This window comes from Sycon ciliatum, chromosome 5, assembly GCF_964019385.1.
Source record: "Sycon ciliatum chromosome 5, ocSycCili1.1, whole genome shotgun sequence".
NCBI classification, from domain to species: Eukaryota; Metazoa; Porifera; class Calcarea; order Leucosolenida; family Sycettidae; genus Sycon; species Sycon ciliatum.
Window position 1 is genome coordinate 2,983,010 of NC_088647.1, and position 11,560 is coordinate 2,994,569.

Consider the following 11,560-nt stretch of genomic DNA (forward strand, 5'->3'; position numbering starts at 1 on the left):
TTGTCTTTTTTGCTTTTGAATCACACTCCACGGTTTCACGCGATTGCCGTTGTGAATACTAGTAAACCCGTTCTCAAGTAATCATGATGAAGAAAGGAAAAGGACAAAATGTAACGAGTTATGACAAACTGTCCACCAACGAAACCAGATCTTATACAGTCAGCGAGTGCTTTTCCTTTCTTCATCATAACTATATTGGCTCACCATCCGAGTTCAAGTAATTATGGTTGTACAGTACTACTCCTTGGTTGAAACCATCCAGACCAACCAAACGCAGCACCACAAGGAAAATGTGGAAGCCTGGCCACACTGAATCCTAGTTTGCACAGAGATGAAATCAAATGCAAGCCAGCCGAGCGAAGCTAACGGAGCGTGTTCACATCACACCGGGATAACTAGCTGGAACGAATAAGCTTGAAGCAAAATTAAAAGTAAATCAGAAAAATTGAAGGTCGTCTGACATTGGAAAAGGTCACTGTTATGCGTTACTTATCCGCAAGACACACAATAACTGAATAAGTAAGAATGATATTGATAAAGAGCAATGTGAATACCAAACCAGCTGGTAGCATTTCATGAAGTCACTGTTGTATGAATTTATAAGCGTGAAGTTGAGAAGGGTCCGCGATAGAAGATATATTTCGTTGTGAAGGCACGGCTGTGTGTGTGCTAGCAGGTCAGCCAAGCCAGACTTACGTACACCAGGCACGGCACGGGCAGGGGCGTCAGGGATAAGAACAATGATCGTGAACTGCCTAGTTCAGTAAATGGTGGAGGAACGGGTATGGAAATGAACATGGGCATGATGAGAACACGGTGCCCCGCACACGACTCAGTCGTCCCCATCTGTCAGCTGATCTGGTGTCGGCGAGTGGACCGGCGATGCCACGACCAGAAGCGACGGGTCGAGTGTCGGGTCTGCATCCACGGCGACTTCGCACGCCGGAGCAGTCGATTCAGACCCATCCACCGTGTCCTCCTCATCTCCATCCTCCTCCGACATCGCCGTCTGCACTATTGTATCCTCAGCGGTAGAGTCTTCAGGAATAGCCACAGCTGCGGTGGTGGTGGCGGTGGTGGCACTGTCACTTCCAGCCTACAATGCATAGGGATATGCACAGGGATATGCACAGGGATATACACGGGGATATACACGGGGATATACACGGGGATATGCACGGGGATATACACGGGGATATGCACGGGGATATACACGGGGATATGCACGGGGATATACACGGGGATATACACGGGGATATACACGGGGATATACACGGGGATATACACGGGGATATACACGGGGATATACACGGGGATATACACGGGGATATACACGGGGATATGCACGGGGATATACACGGGGATATACACGGGGATATGCACGGGGATATACACGGGGATATACACGGGGATATACACGGGGGCAGAACGTCAGTGACAGAAACAAGAGCAACGGCAGGAACGCCAACAACACGAGGAGCAACAGTGCCAAGTGCCGACAGGGCAACAGAAGAGATGGCCTTGAAAACGTTACAGGAATATACATGTACATGACACAGAATAACAAGGGCAATCAAGGCTTGTAAAGTGTCATGCTTTCGCAATACAGCGGAGGCGACCGGCTGTGTAGCTGTGACCTCAAGCTTCACACATTTCAGCCACCATCAGACAGCAGCAGTTGGCATTCACCTCGGCCTCCGTTGGATGTGCATACTGCTCTGCACATGTGTGCACTGAGCACCCTGCTTCGAGCTGCCTCGACCAGCCTTGTTTCAGATACCGGTACATGACATGTTCTTTTTGCTTATGGTGTTGGTACTGAGTGCGTAACTCACTCTATTCAGTGCGTTTTAAAAGAGCAACAGTGGTACAGACACAGTGGTACAGACACAGTGGTACAGACTTACGTCATCATCGCCCTTCTCTTCGGCAAGGAAGTTCTCAAACTCGCCGCTGTCGTCGATGCACTGGTATTCGTCGACGGAGGCGGACGACGCGCCACGTGGCCGTGTGATGGCTGCACATCGGGAGCAACAGGCACAGAACAAACACATCAAACATAGAGTGGCGTATGTAGGCGCAGCACAGAGTGGCGTACTGTAAAACTGGAAAATTTCGGTGGAGTTTTATTTTCGGTAACGTCGGTACAGGTAATTTAAAGGGAAACTGTCACCAAATATTTCTTTGTCTTATCTTGTAGTCTTTTGGCTCCTGATCACGATGGTGTCCTTCATTTTTCCCTGCGATGACTGGAAGTGGGTGAAAACTTGAAAAGAAGGTGCCCAAAATTGTCCCGAAGTACCGAGTGACGTCACGCCGGATATGACCTCCACGCGTACATTCGTCGTCAAAAACGAAGTCAAGCCCGTGTGTTGGTCGATCGAGCTACATTTTGTAGCTGATCCGATGTACCATGATGCACGGTGCACGCGTGCCTTCTGAACTGGGACACAGATGGGTACGTCGTACAGAAGGAGAATGCCAAAGAGGCAGAGACCCACGGGCAGCTACACAGCTAAATCAAAATAAAAAGCAGCCGAGCGTTCACCTTTTTGACTTCTTCCGCGATGACCTTAGGGCGTGATCGATTGGGCGAATCTCGAGCAAGTGCGCTCGAAGTGAGCGTGATCGTTTGGCCGAATCCGGAGTGGGTGTACTTGGAGTGCAATCCGACCACACCGGCCCCCACACCGGGAGTGGCCGGAGTGGAAATGGACTTTATTACGCTCGTGCTGTGAAGTGCGCTTTCTTTCGGTGCCAGAGAGCCATTAGAGAGGTTCAGTGACTCGTTTTTCATGAACGAAACGAGTGCTGACACCTGGTCCGGGTTAGAGTCTCGTTGACATCTCGTCCAGAAGATTCGTTTTTACGAATCCGGCCTGTCTGATTCGTATGCAGCTCCGAGATCGATCTGCCCCAGAAAGTGTGAAAACTTTTTGACTTTTTGAAATTTTTTCATCTTTGTTGATTATCGATTCTTTCGTTTTCACTTCCGTTGTGTTTGGTAAGAATTTTTCCTTTCCTTTTTCCGCAATGTCAAGTGAAGTGCAGGCTCCCCCAACATCCCCCTCCACCCCCGTGTCTCCCTCTGGAGCAACTCCTGTAGAATGCAGAAGAATTCGGAAATTTGCAGTCTTAGATGACATCAAGTTGCTGAACTTGATCTTGTCCTCTGGGCATGAAAACGTCGTTGCCTTACCGCAAGGGAATAAGGCTTGGCAGGACATCGGCAACGCCCTGTCACGGTCGGAGCCGAAACTGGGCGGTATCACCAGCCGGGCAGTGAAGGACCGAGCTGAAAAAGTCGTGCGAGACGGCCGCGTGAAAGACAACTGGCGTGCCAAGGAGACTGGTACTGCAGAGCAGTATGGCGTCAAGGAGGCCTTGATGCTGGATGCGATAGCTCTATGGGAGAAGAAATTTTGCAGAAAGATCTTTCAAATTTTCTCTCCGCCATATTTACCATGGCAATCATGATGCGACTCGCTATCTTCTCGTGCACGAGTCACTGAACCTATTTTGGGCACTGCACGAGCCAAATACAAAACGAAATCGATCTCGTTCGTTTACGAGTTGATAACGAATCACTGAACCTCTCTATTAGCAATGCCCAATGAGAAAAAGCAGGCAGTGGAGGATGGCTCCGACGCCGAGGTAGAAGTTGTGGAGAGGAAAGCCGGCTTTTCCTGGAGTAAGAAGCTCACCATTGACCTTATCTCGGCGCTATCAGCGCGAGACGAACAATTCTCAGATGTTGCAGTAAAGAAGAAAAGCATATGGATAAACATTGCCCGCGAATTGGAGAGGGATAACGAAGGAACATCGCATCCCACAGCTGACCAATGTGAAAACCGTTGGAAGACGCTAATGCGCAATTACAAAGTGTTTGTTGACTCTCAGGCAAGAACGGGAGCGGCCAGGAAGGAGCCTGCCTTCTTCCAAGAAATGAACGACGCCTTTGGGTGGAAGCCCAATGTAAAGTCCAAGTGTGTTGCTGGGTCCCTTGTCGGCCATCCTAAACCTGAAAGTGTGGGTAAACGGGAGTTGGAGGATTATAGCGATGAAGATGAGCAGGAGGAAGTGTTCAACGATGATGAGGCGCCGTCAGACAAAACGGAATCTGCAGCTGCAGCTGCAACACCTCGTCCCACGAAGAAGCGATGCTGAAGCTCTACGCAAGGCAAGCCATCGAAAGCTTTTCAGTGGATGAAGTCAGAAAGGGAGTCTGACAAGAAAGAACAGGCAGATCGCCACAAGGAGAAGATGTCAGTTCTTGGCAGTCTTGTAACAGCAGTCAACCGGCTCTGTGATTCTTCATCCCAATTTAATCCGTACTGGTCAAGTCGTAAATATTACATGTACTTCAAGAAGTAATACCAGTTTGTTATAACAATGTTCTCTTTTAATTCATTGCATTCCCAACTCATCACAACCACGCGCTCTTCAGCCGAACCATACAGACACCAGCAAGGACACTTCCGTTGAGAGATAATATTGCTCCACGCCTCTAGACAGCTGTTTCGCTCCCTGTCGGAGCTCATCAGTAGAGGATGATAATGTAATAATGTTCTCTTTTCATTATGCTTTACACTGAAGTATAGCCCGCCGACTTGTTACCGTAATTTAATAAATCATTGCGCCTGTTCTCTACTATTTTGCATTTCTGTTTGGTTCAATATCCGAGTTAAATCGTTACTCAGTCGAGGTGTCCTTCCATTCATGTGTCGTTGCCATAATAAGAACAAAGAAGTCTTCCGGAACCATCATATTATGATGGGGGAAGAAGTACTGAAAAGCAGAAATTTTCGGTGGTGTTTTATTTTCGGTAACTTCAGTGCCGACAATTTTCACCGAAAATAAAACGCACCGAAAATTTCCGAAAATTTCGGTGCTACCGGTACTGTATACATTTTAATACTAGTACACTTACCTGGAGAACGGGTTTTAACGAAAATTTCCCTCTACCGAACCGCCGATTTTGGAGAATACCGAAAATATTACACCACAGAAAATTTCTGCTTTTACAGTAGCTGAAAGATGGTTGTGCAGCAAGAAAATAAATAATAGTTGATATGCTCTTTATGGAGAAAGAGCCGCATTAGGATCACCGGATCCATACTTGATTGCTGATGGGTCGAACGTAGAGCCAGAAGCAGACATTATGTGACATAATGTCAACAAATGGGTAGCACATGGGGAACACATTGTGAGCAGCAAGACAGCCAGAAATGGACATGAGGATACCGGAACGGACATGTGCAACCAGAAACGGACAAGCGCATCTAAAGGGGAGCACATTGCGAGCAGCGGCAAAGCCAGAAACGGACATGCACATCCAGAAACGGACAAGAGAATACACAGGGAGCACTTTGCGATCGTCAGCACAACCATAAACGAACATGTTTGTGCAGAAACGGACCTGTGCAGATAAATGATGCCAAAAGAGGCACATACATGATCAAAGCTGATGATTGCTAAAGATGAGATGAACTTGCAAAAAAACAGTTGTACTTGATTGGGCTCTTCCCAAAAAGCCGAACTTGAAATAATAAAGTAGAAATGAAATTGAAGAGAAATACGATCTAAACGGCGAGAAGAATGGTTCACAAGTAAAAAGGTCCACGCTCGAGGTAAATGGAAAACTGGTGCCAACACAGGCACATAGAGGATAACGACTGATGATCGCGACAGTTGAGCAAAACTTGCAACAATACATTGGTACATGAGATTGAGCTGTTTCCCCAAACGGAACCAGAGCAAACTGAAATAATAAAACATCAAATAAACTGAAGAGGAACAAAGGCATAACCGCAATAAGCGTTGTTCGCAGTCAAACATTGAAGGTAAGCCCTCAAGGTGCCAAGTAGTCGGCAATCCGGTGACGCTTGTCAATGGAAGGAGTATTTTCCTGAAATACATGGGCATGTTGTGAACTTCATTTTCAGGTTGCTCCTTCAGGAAGTCCGTCACGTCGTCACCATCCATTATGGCCATATTGTGCAGCGCACATGCTGCCACAATTATGTGAGTCGCAGTCTCGACATTTGTGACATTGAGCCTTTGCAGCTGCCTCCATCTGCCCTTTAGCAGGGCAAATGCCTTCTCGATAGCCATACGGGTAGAAGGATGGTTAAAGTTGTAATTACCGACAAATTACTGTCGACTTTTGTTTGTTTGCTCCCTTTTTGGCGTTCTCATTGAGTAAAACGTAGATCTACACATCAGTGTCCGAGTTCAGAAGGCACACGTGCACCGTACATCGCACAGTTGGCTCGATCCACAAGCGCACGGGCTGGACTTCGTTTTTGACGACGAATGTACGCGTGGAGGTCAAGTCCGGCGTGACGTCACTCGGTACTTCGGGACAATTTTGGGCACCTTCTTTTCAAGCTTTCACCCACTTCCAGTAATCACAGAGAAAAACGAATAACACCATCGTGATCAGGAGCCAAAGCACTAAAAGATAAGACAAAGAAATTTGTTGGTGACAGTTCCCCTTTAACCTAAAATAAAACGCACCGAAAATATACGTACAGGCTGCGGTGCGGAAAACTGGTTTACCAAAATGTTTGCGCTACCGAACCTGGTTTTAGAGTACGTAGGCACAGCATAAGATTTACATGTATTGAGTTCAGCAATAACCTCAACCCTTCGCATTGGCATCCGGTACACGTACACTGCAGCCGAGTGTGTGCACCACGGCTGCACGGAGTATCGCCGAGCTACACCGCAGTGAGGACGATGATTCCGTATTTCATGACCCCTGCTGTATTTGATGCCAATACCAAGAAGAGTGCATAAGCTCCCAAGAGTGTGCAACTGTGTATACCCTTTCTATGGTGTCCGCCGACGGCAAAAACTCGCATCACGTGATGTAGTGTTCCTGGTGTACGTACCCAGCCAGTTTTAGTGACCAGTGGAGTTTAAAAGAATAGCATTCCCTGACAGAAACCCACTGAGCTTATGCGAGTCATCAGCATGATCATGGCAGATACTCGGACTGCGCGCACGCTAGCCTTCGTTGTACGTAGTACGAATCGTACTTGGAACACGTGATGTGAGTTTTCGCTGCAGGAGACCCTGTATGCAGAGTTGCACACTCTTGGGAGCTTACTGTAAAACATGTAATGTTAGGTGTATTAAATTTTGGTATCAGGGACCTGCCAGGTTTCAGGTGTAATGTAGAATTAGGTGACCAGAATTCCTTTCACATACAGTGCATACTCTAGTGCCTTTTAGGCGTTATCTAATTTAGGTGCCTGGTTTCTCTACCGAAATCACCGAAATTAAAGTTACACTGAAAATAACATGTTTTACAGTATTTACTCTTGCTAATACCAGAGGCTCAGGTTATAAAGTGCTAGGTTCTAACGTCCTTCTCCCTTAGTCATTACAGTTCTCTCATCTCTCATTTGTTCCTCTCCCCTTGTCATGACCGTCATCTCATCTCTTATTGGCGCGAGTCACCATAGTGAGAATAAAGAATAACAATACTAAGCTTACTTTCTATCTCTCCTTTCTCCTTGAACATCTTGATCTCCTGCTGGTGCACGGCTTCGAACGCCGCTTGCCTCTCGCGCTGCTTGGCCAGCTCTGCCTGTTTCTTCAGGTCGGCTTTGCGCCGCTCCGCGTCAGCAACAGACGCTGTGCAGGCAACAACAAGAACAACACAGGCATAGGTGTGTCTCTTCAGCAATCTCGACAACCCTTCTATACAGTGCTGCTCAATGGAATCCGGCCGCGTGAGTCAAGCTTGCGCCTTGCACCGTTTTGCAGCCCAGTGTTCGCTGGTATAGGGCTGCGCAATGCCCGGCGCTTGCTTGGGTGACTCGGCTGGATTTCATTGAGCAGCAACGTAGTTGGGAACCCCTGGACAAGATATCCAAAGTACCCGGGACATGACATATTCAGGGATACAAAGTAGTATTTCCAGGGAACCTGCATTCGTTGTTATGCTAGGTGGGTCGTTTCACCTCGGATACAGCAGAGGCTCGGTTCTACAAGGAAACAAAACAGATTCTCAAGTCCACTGCTGATATGCTGCATTGAATGCTTCACACATACACTTGCTGGAGGTGATGTACTGAGGTAAAAGATGAACTGCTCACACAACATTCTGAAAAGCTAAGTAGAACAGCATACACAAGGAAACCGAAGGCCTCAGCAAACCAGAAAGCAAGGTTCCGGTACTCTACTTTGAGACCCGCTTCAGGTAGTAGTAGTAGAGTAGTAGTATTTACTAAGTATTATTATAGTAGGGAAATCCCCACAGACTGTAAGTCTTTTTACAGGGTACCCTAGGTAAGTGCGTGAAATTGAGCTGAACGAAGAAAACCGTAAGTGCGTGAAATAGAGTAAATGAAGAAAACGGTGGCTGCATACTTCAGAAGTACTATGCCATTATGTATTGCAAAAGAGGCTGCGTAGAATGTATGCATGTAGTGACGCCTATACCAACCAGCCTACGTAAGTCATAGTGACACATACTGATTGCCACTCACTTACCCTTTAGATGGTCCAATTCTTGCCTGCACGAGAGAGAGAGAGAGAGAGAGAGAGAGAGAGAGAGAGAGAGAGAGAGAGAGAGAGAGAGAGAGAGAGAGAGAGAGAGAGAGAGAGAGAGAGAGAGAGAGAGACACATATCAAGTGGTGACAGTTAGGATAATTTTTATGCGACCATATAAATGAGATAAATGACGAGAGTGCCTATAAGACTGAGGGCAGCAATGCCAATCCAGTGACACAATCAGGAAAGCAGTGATTAGTAACACACTTTCCTCTAAAATGGACACGGACTGTGATAGTGTGTATGAGCAGAGAGCACAGTCTCTCACTAGCTATGAACCTGCGAATTGTCAATCTGCTGATGATTGTGAAGTACATCACCGTAACTCACTGTCTTGATTTCTGGTGGCGCTCAAACAGCCGAGTCTCCGTGTCCTGTCGTCGTTGCAAGTCTATCCGATCGATCAGCGTCTCCAGCCGGCCCAGTGCTGCCTCCGTCTGTGTCATGTTGACACTCAGAGTGGCTATGCATGCACACACACACACACACACACACACACACACACACACACACACACACACACACACACACACACACACACACGCACGCACAAGCGTACATGCACGCACAACCAAACAGATGTTGTCCTGTATCTTTCCGTAAAGACCAAGCCACTACAGAGCACTCAGCAGTGAGAAAGCACCATTGCCTGCGTAATTGACACACCAAATTAAATGATCACGAAACAGTTACCATGCCGGGGTTCTTGGCCAGTAAGAGAACAACATGCGCTGCAAGTAGAGATGTTCTCCTCTACTTGTGGCTAGCTAACCCCTTACCTACACTACGCTGTGCCGATGCCAGGGTCGATATCAAGCCAGGCATCTGATCAAGCTGACGCTGGAACGATACAAGTGCCTCCTGCTGTGCCAGCGCTTTCCGTAGTAGTGTTTGCACCTGATTGTCCGCTTCCTGGAGAGGAAACGAATCCAAAACAAGCAGACATGTTCTCATTCCTGATTCATGTCCAGTGGTCAGTGCGACATGTGTACTGTGGCCAGGCAAGTACTGTCGCGGACATGGAAATCCAGTCGATTGACCAGGGCCGGCGCCCTCAGCGCGTACAGAACGCTGCGTGCAGTGCACATGTTGATCCGATGCGACCAGCGCGCTGCAGCAGCACATAAATGCATGTGTGTACCACTTATCCACGGCTGCATGGCCAGCGCCCTGGGGCCGCTAGACGTGCGACCGGATTTCCATGTCTACGACAGTAGTTCACCCAGAAGCCTACACAACTTGAGTGAGCATGTCCGACACTGACTGGCGACCATAGGTGCAGGTGCAGAAATAACACGACAATTAACAGGACATCAAACGGATACAAACACAAAGGCCCATGTAGTGTACATGACTGAATACTGTATAAGCAGAAATATTCGTCTGGAATTTAATTTCGTCTTTTTCGTCCAAGGAGCTTTTGGACTAAATTAAATGTAGGACGAATATCGATTTGTCCAGCTTTTCTATACACTCTTATGATCCATGGACGAAATTTTCAACCGGACGAACTCCTTTTCTTTGGAGTTGGACGAAATTATTGACCGACGAATTTTTCTGCCTCTACAGTACGCAATATAATTATTGACTGACTACAGTAGCCTGCATGCGCGGACTCTGGCGACTGTTTACGGGTGTGTGTCTTCTTGTCGTGTGGTGCTTCTTGGAGTGCCATGCTTTTGACTATGTTCTACGATAATGTAATGGTAGTTTCTCCGACCCTGCCGTTGCTTTGTGCTGAGTGAGGAACCCAGCATAACATTCCCAACTGCCTCCTTCACTATACTGTGTGTGTGTGTGTGTGTGTGTGTGTGTGTGCACGTGCATGAGGGAAAGTATATCCCTCTTCTTTCTTGTGCATGTGTGCATGCCTCTCTCTCTCTCTCTCCTCTCCTTTTCTTTCTTTCTCTGTCTGTCTGTCTGTCTGTCTGTCTGTCTTACCGTAGCAGTGTTAGCACATTGTTGAGTATCTGTTGCCATATGGCTCCATTCATCTTGATATCTACAGCAATACAGTGCACAGCAGAGGCAAGCAGAGGCAAGCAGAGACAAGCAGAGACAAGCAGAGACAAGCAGAGGCAAGCAGAGGCAAGCAGAGGCAAGCGGAGGCAAGCAGAGACAAACAGAGGCAAGCAAGACAGCGCATAATGTTACTGGCAATCAAGCACCAACCCTGTAGAACGCCGTCTACAAACACGAATCGGCTCAAACTCAAATTCATTGTTGGCAGTTTGATTCGAAGTTTTTTAGTTGCGAGACATTGGTTTGGCATGCGCAGCTCCTACCAACATCCGGCAGCGACAACTTCTCTTAGCAATGCAGTCTCATGCTAGCCTAGGAGCCTCTATGGGCAAAGAGCCTGTATGGGTGAGGAGCTTCTATGGGTGAGGAGCTTCTATGGGTGAGGAGCCTGTATGGGTGAGGAGCTTCTATGGGTGAGGAGCCTGTACGGGTAAGGAGCCTGTATGGGTGAGGAGCCTGTATGGGTGAGGAGCCTGTATGGGTGAGGAGCTTCTATGGGTGAGGAGCATGTATGGGTGAGGAGCTTCTATGGATGAGGAGCCTGTAGGGGGAGGAGCCTGTATGGGTGAGGAGCTTCTATGGGTGAGGAGCCTGTACGGGTAAGGAGCCTGTATGGGTGAGGAGCCTGTATGGGTGAGGAGCCTGTATGGGTGAGGAGCCTGTATGGGTGAGGAGCCTCTATGGGTGAGGTAACGCTCACTGCGCCATGACCATTTGGTTGCTATGGACAGCGGCTGTGATGTTGTACAGCAGACACACTGGTACTAGAGCATTGAGCATTTGGTGCATTTGGTGCATTTGGTGCATAATAAGTACATCGCTACTACTTTATACGACACATGGACGCCATTGGCTTACTTTGAAAGGATGAATGAGCACGCGTCCACATCACATTTGCCCATCAATTGCTCTCTAGGCACACCCACACAGCAAAGACGCATCCAACAAAGCAAACAGAAAGATTAGAACAGA

The 11,560-nt window shown here is 47.7% G+C and overlaps 1 protein-coding gene across 1 annotated transcript; it reads right to left on the bottom strand.

The window, feature by feature from the left end:
- Nucleotides 1-286: 286 nt before the first annotated feature.
- On the bottom strand, nucleotides 287-11,540 carry LOC135817182 (dysbindin protein homolog). Its single transcript, XM_065330312.1, has 8 exons — nucleotides 11,447-11,540; nucleotides 10,508-10,568; nucleotides 9,346-9,478; nucleotides 8,897-9,029; nucleotides 8,506-8,528; nucleotides 7,504-7,644; nucleotides 1,908-2,017; nucleotides 287-1,096 (listed from the first exon to the last, which is right to left on the bottom strand). The coding sequence occupies exons 1-8, from the start codon at nucleotides 11,527-11,529 to the stop codon at nucleotides 833-835; spliced, it is 948 nt and encodes a 315-aa protein (XP_065186384.1). The 5' UTR covers nucleotides 11,530-11,540; the 3' UTR covers nucleotides 287-832.
- Nucleotides 11,541-11,560: the final 20 nt, after the last annotated feature.

Excerpts from the sequence above, each read along its gene's own strand:
- LOC135817182 (XM_065330312.1), bottom strand. The coding sequence starts at position 11,529 with ATGCGTCTTTGCTGTGTGGGTGTGCCTAGAGAGCAATTGATGGGCAAA. Across the intron at positions 10,569-11,446 it reads TGCTCATTCATCCTTTCAAA|ATATCAAGATGAATGGAGCC; the intron begins GTAAGCCAATGG and ends GTATTGCTGTAG. Across the intron at positions 2,018-7,503 it reads GGAGAAAGGAGAGATAGAAA|CCATCACACGGCCACGTGGC; the intron begins GTAAGCTTAGTA and ends CCCGATGTGCAG.